This window comes from Camelus ferus, chromosome 7 (assembly GCF_009834535.1).
Source record: "Camelus ferus isolate YT-003-E chromosome 7, BCGSAC_Cfer_1.0, whole genome shotgun sequence".
NCBI lineage: Eukaryota > Metazoa > Chordata > Mammalia > Artiodactyla > Camelidae > Camelus > Camelus ferus.
Window position 1 is genome coordinate 41,303,892 of NC_045702.1, and position 18,654 is coordinate 41,322,545.

General features: G+C 43.9%; 1 protein-coding gene and 1 long non-coding RNA gene across 3 annotated transcripts in view; one reads left to right on the top strand and one right to left on the bottom strand.

The window, feature by feature from the left end:
- The window catches only part of SCRN1 (secernin 1), a 55,362-nt gene that overhangs the window by 18,102 nt on the left and 18,606 nt on the right, over positions 1 to 18,654 (top strand). For both annotated transcript variants that reach the window (XM_032483784.1, XM_032483785.1), the window contains exons 2-3: positions 2,946 to 3,105; positions 15,316 to 15,497. In XM_032483784.1, the coding sequence (XP_032339675.1) occupies positions 2,947 to 3,105; positions 15,316 to 15,497 (341 nt within the window). In that variant the 5' untranslated portion in view covers position 2,946. The remainder of the gene's footprint in view (positions 1 to 2,945; positions 3,106 to 15,315; positions 15,498 to 18,654) is intronic.
- LOC116664899 lies at positions 8,627 to 13,646 on the bottom strand. The gene is made up of 3 exons (XR_004321435.1): positions 13,568 to 13,646; positions 13,448 to 13,449; positions 8,627 to 8,640 (listed from the first exon to the last, which is right to left on the bottom strand). It is a non-coding gene; the product is annotated as an uncharacterized LOC116664899 (long non-coding RNA).

Genomic DNA, 18,654 nt, shown 5'->3' on the forward strand with positions numbered 1-18,654 from the left:
CATCTTGTAAATGCTAGACCAGTGGATTTTTAATGTTTTTAAGATTCAAAGCCCTGCTCATAGATGAGATACCAACACTTTTGACCTGGCCCAACAATGAAGGAGGAAAGGAAGTCATGTTGCACGTGAGAGTCATGCAAACACAGGGAAATGCATCCTGTTTCAGCTTATCTTCTTTTGGGTCTGTTTCACTTTTTTTGGATCCGCCAGCAATTCCTCCCACCTCCAAATTCTGGGAGCCCTCTTAAGAGGCATTTTATCTTATAATTATTGTAGATCTTTCTCACACATACAGGGTCCTGATTTATCTCTATGTTGCAGGTCTGAAGATAATGTGGTTTTTGTGAAAATGGAAAAGGTTAAGGGGAGTAAGGACTGGAGTCTCTTTCTTTATCTTCCTGCCTTTTAGGAGCTGGGGGGTATTTCCTGAGCTAGGAGGGAGTTCTTTTCAGAGTTATGGACTCCCCTCCGCTTCTCCGTACCCTGAGGAGGGGCCTGCCGCAAGCCACGCAGGGAAGAACTCTGACAGCCCAGCCTGTATGTGTACAGACTAACCTGAAATAGCTGGATGTAGGTGTAGCAATATGGTCTTTCACAAAGATGTTTCTAAACGCAGAAGTCTGCTGACTCTGCAACTTGATAACCACTCCAATTATGAGTGAGGTGAGCTGATTTTAATTGTCTAGCTCAAGAGGAATTTTAGACTGCTGCTCTTTTTGAACAATCAAAACCCAAAGAAAGTATTTTATACTCATGTAACCTCCATAGTTTGCAAAATATGTTCTCAAGCATCATTTCATTTGAGACTCACTGATAGATCTGTGGGCTGGGGAAAACATTAGGTTCAGAGAGGTAAAGCGACTTGCTCAAGGTCACACAGCTTGTGGGTGGTAGGCCTGAGTTTTAAATCCCAGTCGCTTTTCTGAGAATATTGCTTTACTTCTCACCTGTATTTTAGGTTCGTAAAATAAAACACATTTAAGTTAGGCAATTGATGGCACAAATACGATAGTTGGTTCAACGGGATAATGTTTATTGAGTGTCTATAATACAAGAGGTTGGTGAAGGAGCTCCTGTAATTGGGTGGCAGTGGGTTCTGCCCACAGGGAGCTTTATTTGGAAAAGCTGAAGCAGTACATTTATAAGGCATATTATCCTAGGACAAACGAGATGCTTAAGTGCTTATGGCTGCTGAGAAAATGACGGAGTTCTTCATAGAAGGCTCTCTGAAAGAAAGAGATTTTGAATCAGATCCTGAAGGACAATGCACAAAGGCTCAGGGAAGGGCACTCTAGCCAGGTGCAGAGGCATGGTGATGGGAAAGAGCTGTAGAGAGTCAGCCGCAGCTTGGTGGAGTATTAGAAAGAAAGACTGAGCACTTGTTTCATTATTTATTGAACGTCTGTCCTGCAGAAGGTACTGTATAGCACTGGGTTTACAGAGGTGTGCAAAAGAGACATGGTCCCTGCCTTCATATTGCTTAGACTTTGCGAGGAAAGACTATTGATTGTTGGTAATAAAATAATTACACAAATATTTCGGACATTGATTGTATAGCACAACAATGTAAATTAGAGTGACATTTGAGTGGGTATGTGAAGGAGCAGAAATTAAGTAGGCGAATGGTTTTGATGTAGGGAGCAGGGAAAGGCATGCTCAGGAAATGGCACAGCATGTGCAGAGGCCCAGACAGTATTGGAGGAACTAGAAAAAGGCATGTGTGCTGGAGTTGAGAGAGTAGAAGGGCGAGTGGTATGAGATGAGGCTGGGGAGAGGGCACGAGCTTGATCAGCTTTTGGTCTTTATTCTAAGAGCTGTGGGAAAACTATAAAGAATTTTAATTGGGAATGACATGATCAAATTGGCCTTTAAAAAGGTCACTTTGGGTGCAATGTGAAGAATGTTTTGGAAGGGAAATAATAGCTGACCCCTTAGGAGCTAGAGTCCTAAGGCGCCCCGATCCCAGGCTAGTGTACGGCGGTGGCCAGGTGCAGAGTGGTGGTAGTACAGATGGAAAGAAGTGGAGAGTTTCCATACAGATTCAGTAGATCGAATTTACAAGACTTGGTAATATGTTAGGTAATGGAGAAGCAAATGGATAAGGATAGTTCCTGAGTCCCAGATGCCCCAGTGGAATGGACGATGTGGCTGGCCGCAGAGATGTGGAACCTTGGAAAGGGACCCAGTTTGGGGGAAATGATGAAATCAGTTTTGTGTATCAGGCAGGTTGGGTCTATGGGTCAGGAGCTCAAGAAGAGAACTGGGCTGGATTTATATGGGAAGGTCATTGGTACATAAATAACAGGGGAAGCTCTGGGTGTGGATGAGTTTTCCCAGGGAGAAAGAGCATTAAAGGAGGAAGGAAAGACCAAGCAGTGAGGATGCTCACAGGAGCAGCTAGAGAGGTGGGAGGGAAGCCAAGATGCTTGAGTGTTATGTCATTGAGGTAAAGGAAAGATATGTAAAAGAGGGGGAGTCTCTTTCAATTTATTTCTAGGCACATTTCCCCATCACCACCCAAAATCTATCACACAGCAGCCGTGCATCTCCAGGCGGGAGGCACTTCTGTAGTGCACCGTTCCAAGGTATATTTATTTATTTTTCTGCTACTGTGACAGATTGCAGCGTGTGTGTGTTTTCTGCCCAGAACAATAACCTCCTTTCCTTTCTCCTACGTCATTGCACTTTTGGCTGTCACTGCGGTTTGTTGCAAATCTGAGCTCGTTTAATCCCACGGAGTACTAAACATATCTGGTCTTGGTAGCTCTGTAATTCCACTCCAGGCGCCCCACCTTCATTTGCCAGCGGGGATCTCTTGATGAGCTAGCTGCTCACAGCTCAATACTGAAACTCTGTTAGCTGCGGAAATACGTTTAAAGGCCTCACTGGTGGAATGTTCCACGTCAGGCTTGTTCCCAACCTCTCTCTGCATTCTCTCTTTTCAGGATGGCTGTAGCTCCTCCAAGTTACTGTTTCGTGGCCTTCCCGCCACGTGCGAAGGACGGTCAGGTGGTATTTGGGAAGAATTCAGCTCGGCCCCGGGATGAAGTACAGGAGGTTGTGTATTTCTCAGCTGCTGATCACGACCCTGAGAGCAAGGTGGAGGTAAGTCACATGTTAGGGGCTCTCAATTAGCATGTATTCTCTTTCTCTGGCTTTGCCCGGCGCCTTAATGTCTTAAGGTGGAAGCCTGCTCACTCATCACAACTGTCATGTGGATTCTGTTAATTCCTGTTTCCATTTAGATTTGTTTGTACCCCCTAAAAACTGGTCACGTGGAGAATTCTATATTCGTTGCTGTGCCCCATGTTTTATAATTAAGTAAAATATTTACACAGTGCTGAATTCAAGTCTACAAAATACTATATATTCAAAGAAGTCTAGCTTCTATCTTTGTATCATTTACTTCATTTCCTTTTCCTTCTATAGTTTTTTGGTTTATTCTTCCATTTACAAATAAATTACATATAAACTTAAACTCTAGTTGGGAAAGAAATGGCTAGCCAGCATAAGAAAGAGTACACTGTAGAGTCAGAAATCTGAGAATCTCTTTAAACTCTGTGAAGTTAGTCAGTTGTGTGGCTTGGGGAAGTTATTTATTCTGTTAGTGAAAGTTGATTCCCTTGAAAGATAAGTAATCACACACTTCTTGTGTGTATTTTGTGAGGATTAAATAAAAGTATATGTGAAACTAAAAAATTACATGTATACGTAACAAACTACACACACACATATGCATGCACGTATTTACCCCCATCCCTTTCCTCCTTTCTTAGATGAATAGTAGCATGCTATATATACTTTTTTTTCCACTTTGCTTTTTTCAACTAAAACCATATCTTGTGGGCCACTCCATCTGGTCTATAAAGAGATTCTTTATTCCTCATTTAGAGCTGTGTAGTGTTCCATTCTATGGGTGTAATCAAACTTTAATCGGTCCCATATTGCTGGACATTTGGGTTGTTTTCCAGCCTTTTGCTGTAACAAATAGTGCTGAAGCAAACAACAGCCTTGTGCATCTGTCACAGGATCTCGTCTTGGTTATGTATTTTTATCATGTTAAAAGATATCCATCAATTCCTATTTTGAGGGCTTAAAAAAACTGCTTAGTCAGTATTTCTTTGGGATAGGTGCCTAGAAATGGGATTTCTGAGTCACAGATATTTAGGTATGTAATTTTGTTAGATATTGTCAAATTTCCTTCCGTGAGTTGGTGTACCATTTTGCATTCCCACCAGTAGTGTAAGACAATGCCTGTTTTTCCATATTCCCAGAGTGTGTGGTCAGACTTTCATGATGGCTATTTCTTGTTAATTTTACATTCTGCTCTTTTACTAAATTCTTTTAATAGTTGCATCAGCTTTTATTATTATTATTATTATTAACTTTAAAAATCGAGTTACAGTCGTTTTACAATGTTGTGTCAGCTTTCATTATTAATTCTCTTTGGGTTTCCAGGTATATTGTTGTAACACCTGCAAATAGAGATAGTTTGATTGTTCTTATATCTCTAATTATTTCCTTCTCTGTTTGGCTTATAGCTTGGATTCAGTGTTAACAGTGATGGAACTAGTGGGCATCTTTGCCTTTGTTCCTGACCTGAGGTGGGCAGCCTCTAGTGCTTCCACATTAAGTAAGATGTTGGCTTTATAACAGAGATTTATATAGTTTTGTAGTGTTAGAAAGTGTACATCAATTCATACATTGAGTGCTTTAAAAAAAAAAAACCCTTGGGAATAGGTGTTACATTTTGTTACAGGTCTTTCCAGTGATTATGGAGGTAATCCCCTGATTTTTTCTTTCTGTTTAGTGATAAATTGAACCATCTTTTCATTCATGGAATAAACTTCTTGGTTAGGGTATATTTAGTTGTGTGTTTACATGGTAGTTGCTTCTTAAAGGATGAAGAATTTGGAGAAAAAAAATTGGGGCTGGTAAATTATAAGCTCCTGCCACTGACATAATCTCTACTCTTTGGTGTTCTATGCTTTATAAAATACACTGATTTTTCTGGTGATTTAGGTTGTGCTGAGTTTTAAATGGGTACTCATCAATGTGTGCTTCATTCTCTTACCTGAATCTTTAGATCTGTTTCAGTCCTTTAAAAGCATTAAGCAGCACAAAAGAGCAAGAGAACTCCTCAAGGGGCTGCTCGTGGTAGGTGGTACATTCAGAAGCACTGAGATGAACAGGCAGAGTTGAGCGTGACGTGGCATGAGCCTGTGGTGGGGCAGTGGCAGACTGTCTCCCACAGGACTTTTGCCAGTACCACTTGCCTCTCATGTTGCACTAACTTGGTCCAAACCCCTAAACTGCACTGGGACTTTGCTTTCATTCAGGCACGGAAGAGTAGCAGGCTGTCTGGTGACCATGCTAGGTTTTAAATAGGTATTCATTAATGTCTGAATGCCCATGTTGTTGGGATATGAATGTTTCTCTGTGTTCCTGGAACAGAGTGGATTTGGTATGGATGAAGTTTGCTTAGTTTGAGTTGTTACTGACTTTCCCTGTCTGCCTCCTCTAAATGTTTCTATCTTTCCCCCAGAGTGAAAGGAAATGGTTTTCATGTGGGCAGATTTCCCAAAGAAGGCTGGACCAAATCCCATTCCACGCATACTCTTTACAGTGTGACGGATGCTCCTCCAGCGAGTGGGGGGTTTATGCCCCCTACTCCTGCCATGAATCTTGGTGAGGGCTTGTGATGGCATCATGCAGTGAGGCATGGTGGAGGTGATGCTGTGTGACCTCCAGGACAGGTCCTAAAAGGATTCAGCTCCCACTTGTCTCCTTCTTTTGGAACTCAACCCTGAGAACCCAGGCACCATGCTAGGAGGAACCCCAACTGGTCCACGTACAGAGACCATGGGGGTGGGGCCCACATAGAAGGGAACTAAGGTCCCCCAGCCTACAGCCAGTGTCAGCTGCCAGACATGTGAGTCAATGACCTCTCAGTGATTCCAGACCTCAGACTGTGGGATAGAGACACACCATCCCTTCTGTGCCCTGTCCAAATTCCCAACGCATCAAATTGGTGAACATAATAAATGATTGTTTTACACCATTTACTAAGTTTTGGGGTCATTTTTTTAGTAGCCATAGTAATTACAGTATTGCACAAAGCCATTTGTAAATATGGCTAAAGTAAATATTTGAAAAAAATTGTTTTCTTTTTGGAAGATAGGTTAAATCATTATATATTTTACTCTCATGGTTACAGTCATTTTAGGAAATAGATTAGGTTCTTTTTTTTTCCCTTTTTTTATGGATTAGATTTTTTTCACTAGTTAACCTATGGTATAGTAATGCTCAAATACACTGTAGGCTAAATTATGTCCCCTTGCATAAATAAGTGAGTTTGATACACACCAGAATTAGTCCCTGAGGCAGCCCTGACCTTTTCTTCCGAGTTGCCTGTCTGTGCTCTGAGTTGGCTGTGCACATTTCTACGTCAATATTCTGCAGGCAAAATAACGTTCCAGGTCAAAAGCTGAATTCATGTTCCCCGTATCATTTGTTCCTCTTCTTCTAACAGCACTATTGTCTGGCTCATAGTTTAACCTGGAAACTAACAGGGAACGTTGGTCTCCGTTTCAACTAATCCACGGATGCACAGGGTCAGCGTCACTGGGTCTCACTGCGTCCTCTCCTGTGTCCCCATCTCCTCCCCGCTGCCCTTGGCTCATTCACACCCACCCCCATCTCTTCTGCTTTAATCTGCTTATTGGTGCCCAGGTCTCTTTCCCCTGGATTCTGCTCCCTACAGGGTCACTAGAATTTTCTTTCCAGATCACAGCTCTGTCGTTGCCCTGTTTTAAAATGTTTGGTGGTGGTTTTATAGGATGAAAGTCCAGGCTGATTTGTATGCCTTTCCGAACTCTTCCCGACTGGCACCCTGCTCACTTTGCTTTCTTTTCTTTTAAATTAATAGCCATTTTTTCTTAGAGAAGTTGTAGGTTTACAGAAAAATAAAAAGTACAGAGGAGTTCTTGTATAACCCCTCACCATCCCCAACCCCATGCCCCTGCCTCCCTGGTTTCCCTGAGTATTAACATCTTGCATCAGTGTGGGACGTTTGTTACAAATGATGAGCCAGTACAGATAACATCACCATTAACTAAAGTCCATGGTTTACATTACGGTTCACTCTTTGTGTTGGATATTCTATGAGTTTTGACAAATGTATAATGTCATGTATCCACCATTATTGTGTCATACAGGGTAGTTTCACTGCCCTAAGACTCCTCCCTGCTCTACCTAGCCATCGCTTCTCTCCCCAGCCCCTGGCAACCACTGATCTTTCCACTGTCTCCATGGTTTTCCCTCTTCCAGAATGTTATATAGTTTGAGTCATATATTACGTAGCCTTTTCAGATTGCCTCTTTCACTTAGTAATATACATTTAAGGTTCATTCATGTCTTTTCTAGGCTTGATGGAACATTTCTTTTTAGGTCTGAATAATATTCCATTGTCTATAGAGAGCAAACTTATGGTTCCCAGAGGGTAAAGAGGGTGGGAAGGGGTACATTGGGAATTTGAAATTTGCACCTCTTGGGGACTGATGGAAATGTTAGCTATCTTGAGTGAGGTGGTGGTTTCATTGGTGTACACATCTGTCAGAAATCATCGAAGTGTACATCTGAAATATGTGTGGTTTACTGTACAGGAATCATACATAATAAAGGTGTTAAAAATTCATATTAGCCCACAGAGGACATTATGGACCAGAGACTGTAATTTTGAAATATATATATAGTATTTAACACACTAAAAAAATATTCTGTTGTCTGGATTACCATAATTTATTTTTCCATTCACCTGCTGAAGGACATCGTAGTTGCATCCAAGTTTTGGTAATTTTGAATAAAGTTGCTATAAATATTTGCATGGAGGTTTTTGTGTGGACATAAATTTTCAACTCATTTGGGTAAAGCTACGTTTTAATGTAATTTTACATTTTGAATAGGTAATGTATTGATGTGGTTCAAAGATTTAATGGTATTAAATAGGTTTACAGTGAGCAATCTTAATCTCCCCTATCTTCTCTGATTCCCATCTTATGTAAATCATTCTGTTATTTTCTTGCACACCTTTTCAGTGCTTTTTGCAAATGCAAATCAATATGGATGTGTAGCCTTCCTTTCTTTTTTCATTAAAGTAGCACATTATATACACTATTCCGAAGCTTGATTTTCTTAAATCTATAATTTCAAACTTACAATTAATGTTTACAGTTTGCTTTGTTTGTTTAATAACATTTTTTCTAAAGAGTTTTCTATAGCTGTCCATAGAGTTTTTTTTTTAATGCAGCTGATTGTTGTGCATTGTGGAGATGTTCCATATCAGTCCTTCATTGGTGGATACCTGGACTGTTGGCTAGTCTAGAAAGTACAGCCATGAAGAACTTTGTACAGTCTTTCTGTTCACGTGTAGGTCTAGTCATTGGATACACTTCCAGACGCAGGATCACTGGGTTACAGGGTAAACGTTTTGTAATAATTGACCTCCATGAGGGTTGTACAATTTCCTGCTTACTTTTCTATTCTCATTCTTAGTTCTCCTCTCCTAGCTTACATGGTGGCTTCAGTTACACTGAGCTGCTTGTCATTGCTTGAACAAACAACACTCGTGCTCTTCCTATCCTTTTGCTGAGAATGTCCTTCCTCTCCCCTCTTGTCATCTACTTGATAGACTCCTATGCATCCTTCAAGGCCCCAGCACTAATAGCCCCCCTTCCCTCTAGCCTACCACCCTTCTATGAACATATAGCACTTTAAGTGTGTTCTGCTATTATAAATCAGTTGAAATTTACAATCACCTGAAACTAGAAGGTTGAGTTCTGGCTCAGGAGGCAGGGTCCTGGGTTCTAGTTCTGCCTTCCTCATTTACTGCACCTTGGACCTTTGAGCCTGAGACTCAGTTCCTCACTTGCCCAATGGAGATTATAGCACACACTATGTCTGCCTTACTGGGTTCTTGTAAAGTACATGTGAGCTAACATGTGAAAGCACTTTTTAAACACCAAACAGAACACTGTGCAAAAAGGTATTTTTTTCTTTTTTTTTAAAAAGAATTGACTAATGTTAAGAGATTCTGTGACTCCAGGTCTCAGTTCCCAAGCTCCTGTCTTTAGCATATGCTAAACCTGCTTTTCAAACTTACTCTTACCCCTTTAATTCCCATACAGTTACACCTGTCGCCATCCCCAGTTCTTGTCCCAAGTACAGAATAATGAGTTCTTTCCAACATTTGGGCCTGTGAGCCACAATAATTATCATGTAACTTTCATAAAAGCCCTCATTAGCATATAGAAAAACTTTGAAGAGTGAGAACTTTTCATAAAAACCTATTTATTCCTCAGCCATTTCATGACATTTTAAACATACGTAGTCTGCAGTTTCCCTAGGAATCTCATTTTTACATAAGCGTTGCTGTCCCTGGAACCCGTTTTCTTAGAACACCCATGTGCAGAAAGTCACCATGATTACTCATCTGCTCACCCACCCACCCTTCCCGCTGGTCCATCCGTTTCCCTTCCAGTTCATCCCCTTACCTACGCTTCGTCCTTCTCCTTCCCTCAGTCTGTCCATCAGTCTGCCCGTCCATCTGTCCTCTGCTCTGTGTCAGGCTCACTTTGCCTGAGGTGGAGGAATAACAGATGAGGTCCTAGGGTGCAGAGCCCTCCGTTTCCAAAATTACACTGCATGTTTTTGTCCAGCTGCACAGCTGGCAGATTGGAGCATCTTATTTTTTGCTCGTTCACCTTTTTTCCTGTGGATTCTGGGTTTTTAACAACACCTCTTTGATTGCAGAGTGGGATGGATGGATAAATACGTATCTATTTGTGAAAGCCCCTCTCTCCTCCCCGAGGATGCTGTACCACCGTGCATCACAGAACTCATCCCCGTTACCTCAGGCCCTGCTTCTCCCTACGGGTGGGGGTGCTGAGGACATGGATGGATAATTTCCTGGATTATGATGTTCGGTGTGTGCATGCGGGCATTTGTGTGTGTGTGTGTGTGTGTGTGTGTGTGGTGTGTGTATGCGTGCTCATGGATGAGTATATTCTTAAATGGTTAAACCTTCTATTTAAGAAAATAGTGAATCCAACATTAGGCTATTTTCCTGGAAAAGCAGTGGATTTCAACCAAAGTTTACATTATTTATACTCGGTGCCCAAGAGAATAGCATACTTTGTGGTGACAGAATTCTTGATAGCCAAGTCAGACTTGATACGTAATGTTTTTTGAAAGGTTCTCTTATTATGTAATAAATCTTACATCCTTTTTTTCCTCCTTTCAAAGTTCACTGTTTCCTTTTTTTTGAAAGTTATTTTTACTTCCCACTATATGAAGTTCTGTATGAGATCAGTATCCTCAGTGAGGTTATGTAACTTTCGCAATTTGAGGTAGGTTGTTGGTGGCTCATTTCCCTTTCTTCCCCAGTGAAAATATTTGCAAGAAGAATGGAAAGTGACCAATTATGATAGCTGATGCTGTTGTTAGTAACGTTGTCCACATGGCGGCTGTATTTGTGTTGTGTGGGGTATGTGTGTACATGGTGGGGCAGCTGGGGGCTGGTGGTCTGAATGTTAATTCTGAAGGTTACCCCTTACAGCAGGAGAGCACAAGTCATTCTGGAATCAAAGAAATCTGAGCAGAGCTCAATGGCCACTAGGTAGACTGTGTGCTGTTCTTCCTGTCTGTTTTCCTGTTTTCTTCTCTTCAGCCCCAGGGGCAGGAGTCCCCAGCCTTCTGTAGAGTCAGAGCATCGCCCTTGCCCCATGGGAGAGTGGCTTGGGGGGGGGGAGGCGGGGCTTCCTTCCATCCCTGTCTCCTTTCCCAAGCCTATTTCTGACCCCAGGCCTTTGCATTGTCCATCCTCAATGATCTTACAGCTTCAGGGAAATAAAAGGCAGCTCTTCTTAAATGTGGTGGACATCTTTTGTTTTTGTTAAGACTCAAGGAGCCCTAAGGGCACATTTTGAAAACCCAGTCAAGTAGCAGGCAAGTTGCTGGGATAAAAAGGCTTAACAAACAAACAACCTCAGTGATAATTAGCAGTGCTGCTTTAGGGTCACAAATTTTCTAAAACTAGACATACTTCCCTAAAGCATCCCATTTTCCTGACCTTTGTTTCCCACCCTCAGAAGTCCAGCTGACTCATCAACTCACTTCACTGTGCTTTTCGCAAGTGGTGCCAGGGTTGCCTTCACCCTCCGAGTTACAGTAGGAGAGGCACAATGGCTGCGTTTCATTCAGTGAAACATCTATTGTGTGAGTGTCTCTATTCCCCTTTCACTGGGCGATCTCCAGAAACTGTGTGTGCTGGAATGTGCGAGGGGTGGGCGACTGCGTGAAGCTGATTTTGTTTTTTTCATTTTGAACCCAGTCACACAAAATAGCAAAGCATTTGCTCTGCAGAAGACTTGTCTTTTGTCTCTGTCTCCAAGGACTTGTCAGGGTTTATCTTTCCTTCCTCCAACCTGGCGTGTGTCCCCAGGAGCCACCTGAGAGTGGCAAGCCCAGCACGGGCAATACCTTGAAAACCTCATGCCTCACTGCATTCCCCCACCCTGGGCGTTCTTACAGTGGCCTTGGCACCCAGAAGTCACACTAGCTGAAAGATTTGTTTTCCTAAAGGCTGGGGGAGGGAGAGTGGCCGTGAGGCAGCGAGACCGATTACTCGTCTTTTTCTGCAGCTACGTGAACAGCTGAATCACCGAAGCTGAGGCCAGAACCATCCCTGTAAAGACTGATCTTTTGAGTGATGAACATTTTCTTTTCTTTTTTTTTCCTAATAGAAATTTGGCTAAGAATTTTGGCTTTAGAACTCCATTGTTTTCCCATGCCGAAAGATTTCAGAAGCTTTTTGCGTTCTCCCACCCCCACCCCGCAGAGAAACCTTCTCTGCTACCTCAAATCCCACTTCTTCTCTTCCTCATTAATTGTATGACAATTGTGAGTGGTGGTGAATTTTCCTTAAGAAAATGACTGCCTGTGAATTTCGTGTTCTAGGTGGCTGACTTGACAAAGTTTAGCTCATTACATCTTGTGTAAGTGTTCCTTATTTGTGAAGTTTGCTCCCAAACTGGGGTTTTGAATAACTGATCTCTGTGAGACAAGTGTGTCCATCATCCCCACTCCCTCACAGAACTGGGTGTGACTAGTCAGGTTTCAGACACAGTGGACCGCGTGTGTGCCGCAGCCCAGGGGGCGCTTGTTAGGCTCAGACATCCGTGGTCCCTGACGGAGATGCCCCAAGGGGCATGGGTTGCAAACACACACACCCACCTCCTGCTCCCCTGCTCGGCAGCTGTGAGAGGACCAGGGGCATCGGCTTTCAGCCTGGTGCTGAGGAGGCGCTGATTTAGCCCATCTGGCTACACGGGGATCTCCTCCCTTCCCCTTTATTCTGACGTTGGCCTGAAAAGCGTCAGGTTGGCTGTATATATTTTGAACTCCCACGAAGACCATACGGTCTCTTGGATTCAGTTTTCAGCATTTTTATCAATCAGCACTTCCTGAGCTTTTGCAGTCCTGTGACTCGGTGCCATCACAGCTCCCCTGCGTGGCAGAGTGGGGGACCTCCCCAAACTGTGAACACACTTGACATCCCCATCTCTCTCTCAGGCTGGAACACCTTGATGTCAGGGCCACTGTTCAAGATCAACTCAAATGTCACTCACTTGATAAAGCCTCTGGCCACTTGGATGTGTTCCCTTTCCTTTGAACTTCTGTTATGCTCCCTCTGACCTTTGTTATTCATTCATTCAAAAAAAGGTTTATTGATGCCTTGTACGTACCGGGTTCGGGATATGTCAATGAACTAAACAACAGAGATACCGCCCTCCCTCCCTTCTGTGTCACTCATGGAGCTTACATTCTCGCTGGGGGAGAGGGCGTACATACCCAGCACAGACACTACACAAGTCAGTTATATAGCATTTTGGAAGGGGATGAGCGGAATGGCATGGGGAAAGGAAAAAGACAGCAGGGTCGGGTGGATCAGAAGTACAAGGCAGAGGACCTGGTACGATGCAGTGCCTAGTAAGTAGACAGGCCTCAGGGACACTCCCCGAAGCTGGCCGAGTGGTCCTAGTCATTTGCGTGTGTTCCTTCTTCTCCTTTACCAGCTGAAGGGACAGGGACTGGGCCTCCTCATTGATCTGTCTGCCAGCAGTACTTGGCATAAAACGCCTTGTGTGTGGTTGGTGCTCAGTCGACAGCTGGTGAAATGGGAGTGAATGTGGAAGAGTAAATTTGAAGCCAAATAAACTCCTTTCTTTTTCTTTTTTTTCCCAGTTCTAATGAGTGATTTATTTATTTATTTAGTAATTATTTTTTTAATTGAAGTACGGTGAATTACAGTGAGTCCATCACTGGTGCACAGCACAGTGTCCCAGTCATGCATATACATGCATATACTCATTTTCATATTTTAATAAACTCCTTTCTTATTTTTGCTTTTTCCTGCCTTTAAAAAAAGACTTTATGATAAATCAGTGTTTCAGAATCTGAGATTCCTTCCTCATTTACTCTTTTTTTTTCTTCAAGACAAATTTGTCACTGGACCTCAGTGGGTACAGGGGTTTTGGAAAGCATTGATCAATACCTGGTCTATTTTTGCATGAAATAGTACAATTCTAACATACAGAGTTCAATTACGTTTAGAAGAGCACAGAAGACCATAGTTTGTTTACTGCTTTGGTCAGCTTTTTGCTCTAAAATAATCATTTTTTTAAGTAAATAACTTTGGGGAACCAAATAAGGGAAACCATTTAAGAGTATATTTTATTCTTAGTGTGGCCATGAAAAATTCCAGAGTCTGTTGACAACCTCCATATTTAATTAGCTTTCAGTTTACAAATAGTTCTCAAGTGAAATAACATTATCCCAGGGCACAGCAACACCTAACCTGGGTTGTGAAGATCCGGGTGTCACATGAACGAGAATGTGCATGCTACACGCATTTCAGCTCTTACCTAAGGTTTGTTTAGAGATTATGGAAAATCAATGCAGAATAACTTTCTGGGCTGCATTTGGTCAATATAACTGGGTCTTGAATCCAAAAAAAGATCTAAGGCTGCTGTTGATCCAGTGCTTTCAGCTGCCCAATTTAAAATGTAAATGGCTGCTGCGGCAGATAAAATTCTCCCTTGAGAGCTTTGAAGCTCTGTGTAAATTTAGAGTCCTGAGTTCTACACTGCATCCATCAGGCGAAGCGTGTGTCATAGGCGGCTAGAATGTCAGCATCAGGAGGCCCCTACAGATAACCTAGTTCAGTGGTTTTCCACCTGCCCCAGCTGAGTCCTCCTGGGAGCCCTGCATGGGGAGGGAAAAGGCTCTGAGTTACCCAACCCCAGTCGCATGCCTGTTCTTCAGTGCACCTTGACCGGCTTTATTGTCTTTAGGCTTTTTTGTAAGAGTTTGTATGGAGGAAGGGTTCTGAGGCTAAACATACTTCAAAAGAAATAGTTTGATCTTGAATGGCTTATTCATTTTCCAGGTAAAGATGCAGCTGCGTGGAGAAGGTAAGACACACTCGAAGTGGTGTGTACCGCCGTTGTGACAGCAGTTGGAAATAAGACTCTGTGGGACTGTTTCCTTATGTGTCCATCTCGTGGGGTTAGTGTGGGAATCTAATGGGACAGACCAGGATGCACAGTGGATAAGAGGGTGTACATTTAATGCATTAGCTAAATGTAAATTGTTACTATCATGTTCTCTTTTCTACCACCAGAGCAATCATGCAGCTCGTCAAACTGTTCCAGAGAGCCCTAGGGATCATTGCAGGAGGCTTAGGGAACCTCCCTTCTTTAGACAAAGCATCTTTCCTTTTATCTGCCTTCTAGGTTTAGGCATCCAGGTAGTTTCTTTTATAGTTAGGGCTCTATAACCTTTAAAAAGTTTGAAAGCCGCTAATCTAGAACGATTTTTGCAAATAAATAGCTATGCTTCTTTGAAATGCTGGTGGCCATCTGTGCCTATTGAAATGACTAGATTCAGATTATTTGGGGCAGAGATTGGCAGAATACCTAGTACCGGAAGATGGACCACTGCAGATGTAAGCATTATGCACAGACTGGCTTGAATCAAAGAGACTGAAAACTGAGAGAGTGACAAGACTGAAGCTCACTGTGGAAACCTTTGAGCTGCGTTGAGATGTGCCGTGTCTTTTAAGTCTGGGTGTTCCCAAGGCCTTTTATTTCTTGGCTGTGTTTGTAACCGATGAGGCGGTTCAGTGTAAATAACAGGGTAAAAACTAAGTGGTACCTGACAGGTGATGGCCCTTTCTTTCCTGTCTTCATTCTTTAGTGCACTTACATTTCAGTCGACCAAGTTCCCAGGACCCATGCCATTGTGATCAGCAGACCTGCCTGGCTTTGGGGGGCAGAAATGGGAGCCAATGAACACGGAGTGTGCATCGCCAACGAAGCCATCAATGCCAGAGAGCCAGCCAGTGAGACGGAAGCCTTACTGGGGATGGATCTGGTCAGGTACTGCATGGTGGTTCTTTGCAACAACTGCCCAGAACAGGTAGGGGAGGGGGAAGGGGCATATCTCCCTCCAAACCTCATACTTGGTCATGCAGTCCTTCCAGAGAAGCCTTGTGCCTTTTGGTATAAACTCAGAGGTAATGGGAAAAAGAATAAATCACAATGGAATATTATTCAGCAATAAAAAATCAGGTACTGATACACGCTCTAACATCACGAATCTTGAAAACGCTACAGTAAGTGAAAGCAGCCAGACAGAAGGTCACAGATTGTATGATTCCGTTTCTATGAAACATCCAGAATAGACAAATTCATAGAAGCAGAATGTAGATTGGCAGTTGCCCGGGGTCAGAGTCGGGGATGGGGAGTGATTCCTAATGGATATGGGGCTTCTCTTTGGTGTATTAAGAATGTTCTCTCCCAACAATCCAGGGAAGTAGACCTGATTACTTCTGTTTGGTAGACGAGGATACAGGGGCTCAGAGAGGTTAAGGGACTTGCCCAAGGCTGCAGAGCCTGGTGCGCTGCAGCTGCTCACCTCAGGGAGGCTGCTCCTCTCTGTAACAGATGTCACGTTGCTTCCCTTCGCCACGAGAGAGGAAGCTCTGGACACCAAGAGATGGAGATTAGTCAAAAGGTTTTACACCCTTCTCCCAAATCCATGCAGCCCTTAACATCCACTTGCTTCCCTCCTGCTTCCGTCCCTCTGGCTGGAGGCTGGGACTCTTTTCAATGTCCAAAAAGTCATAAACTGAGAAGGGCCTTGCAGACCCCTGGATTTGTGGGGAAGAAGGAAGGTTATTTGCATCTGCACCCCTGGGAAACCCCAGGCTCATCCCTAAAGGAAGAGGCGAAGTGACTATTTTTATGGCTTTCCCCTAGACAGTAATTATATATCCACAGTAATTCTAGTTATAACTTTTACCTTCATTGGGGTACAAGGGCACAGGGGTCTCCCTAATCAATGGAGGCATAGATGTTGAAAAGACAAGCAAGCAGAGGTCCTGAACATGGGGTCCCAGCAGGGGAAGTGCAGACGGTCCTCGTCTTCCTGGGTAAGCTGTGTTAACATTTCTGGAATGGACACAGTGAGCTTGACAAAACGGTGAGAGAGTCAGAGGCCCCAAATAGGAATTTTCTCAGGGAGTTCCCGTAAAAAATAAGGATCTGAATTTGGGAGCATGTAACTCCAAGACCCAGAACAATGTGGACCAAGTATGTACCTTGGAAGGACTTGAATTGTGCTAAAGGTGGATGTCAGAGCGAGACCCTGACCTTGGCCTAGTTAATTTCATCCCTTTTCCTGCACCAGTCCAGCTGGTAATGAGGTGTAGCAGCCAAAGTGAAAGTAGGTGTGGAGGCCAGAAAGGCTCTGTTGCCATTTTGAACCACATGAACCTGCCGCATCTAGGAGGTGGAACTGTCGAGACAGGCTTTAAAATCGGCCTCTTGATGCTCTGACTTGGCCTGGATCACTGCAGCCCTGCTGCATCCGTACCTCTGAGCCTCAGGTGGAGAGGGTGTAACCCCCCCGTCATTCACAGCCCTGGTGCTGTGGAGCAGTGGTCCTGTTCTCATCCAATGGCAGGAGACCACGTGGGAGTGGAGAGGTGGGATGAAGGAGTGTCTTTTCCCCGTGGTCCTGGCACAAGGGGGAAAGTCAGAATCATGTCTGTGGATGATCACTGAGCCTGGGCACCCGCTCCCCCATCCCTGATGCTGTGCACAGCCAGCACCAAAGTCAGCGTGGGAGGGCAACTGGGGGCAGATGCAGGTGCTGGGAATCTCAGTGTGGGACGCCAACAGGCAGAACAGCAAGCAAGTGAGTGAGAAACTGCAAAAGAGAAGTCTCGGCCTCTAAAGTTGGTGCTGTTGCCCCAGGCTAGTATTCACAGGCTCCCAGCATGTGTTTGTTTGCAAGTTGGGGTCTGGCAAAGGCCCTGGGCACAGGGTTCTGCCTGGGATAGGTACGTGAGGCAGTGTGACCGGAGCCACCAGGGAGCTGTGGTAAGGAGGAAGGGGCCTTCCTGTGTGCCCAGCTCTGGGCCAGGAGAGGTACTCACAGCACAGCGTTTGCTCTGGATCCTCAAGGTGAGAGCTTGTTTCTGCTACTTCTCTTTGGAGAAGATGGCACCAACCTACAGAAGAGTCGATTTAATTCAATCTTCTAATGAATTCATCCTTTTCTCACTCCCCTAAGGTCTCAGGCTTCAGCCTCTCCAAGCATTGCCTTGTCACCAAGTCTTCCTAAATAAGCTTAAACTGAGAAATGCCAAATGAATGGACATATAATGATCTATGAAAAGACGCCTTTTGTAAGGATACATCCTTAGCGGGTAGTCGCATTGTCTTCTTTTCTCCCTGGCAGCACAGGGAGACGCCCTGCAGGAAGAATCAGGCTGGGTGAATTTCTATAATGATTGCCTCTCAAGTTGAGAACTTACCCAGAACTGGCCTGTGCTAACATCTTAGCGGGCTCCATAGCCACTGTCCTAAGACTCCGTGCTCCTGCCGCCAGAATTACAATTTGAATGAAGAGATGAATAAATAGACGTTTACTGAGTATATATTTTGTGCCCTCCTCCTTCAAATCAGCCTGAGAGGGGAGGTGTGCTGTTTTTCACCTTACAGATGAGACAATCAGGGTTCAGAAAGCTTCCATGACTAAGATCGTCCTGCTGGTGGGCAGCAGCACCAGAACTGGAAGTGAGGCCCCTTTGTCCCCGAGTCACTTGCTTCTCTGCCTCACTGTGCTGCCTCTGGAAACTTACTGACCACGTCCTTGGCCCTGGGCCCTTGTACTCTGTATGTTCATGCTCATGTTCATGCTCATGTTCATGATCTCATGAAACCCATCCTCATAGTACTCAGTGATGGAGGGACTTATTTTAGAGATGATATAAAACTGAAGTTCAAGTATATTATGTAACCTGCTGCCCAAGGCCACCCAGAGGGCAGTCTTCTGTGTCCTCTTTCAGGGGTTTATGAATTGGGAGGGCTGGGAGGAGATTGCTGCTTCACTTTGGACGAAATACGTCCTTTCAGATGGCTGAAGCCGTAAGCCGCACCAGCCGAGGGGGGCTGAGTGGGAGGGAGAAATGTGTAGAAAAGGGATGGATCATATCCTAACCCACTGCCCACTCCTAATGAGATCGTG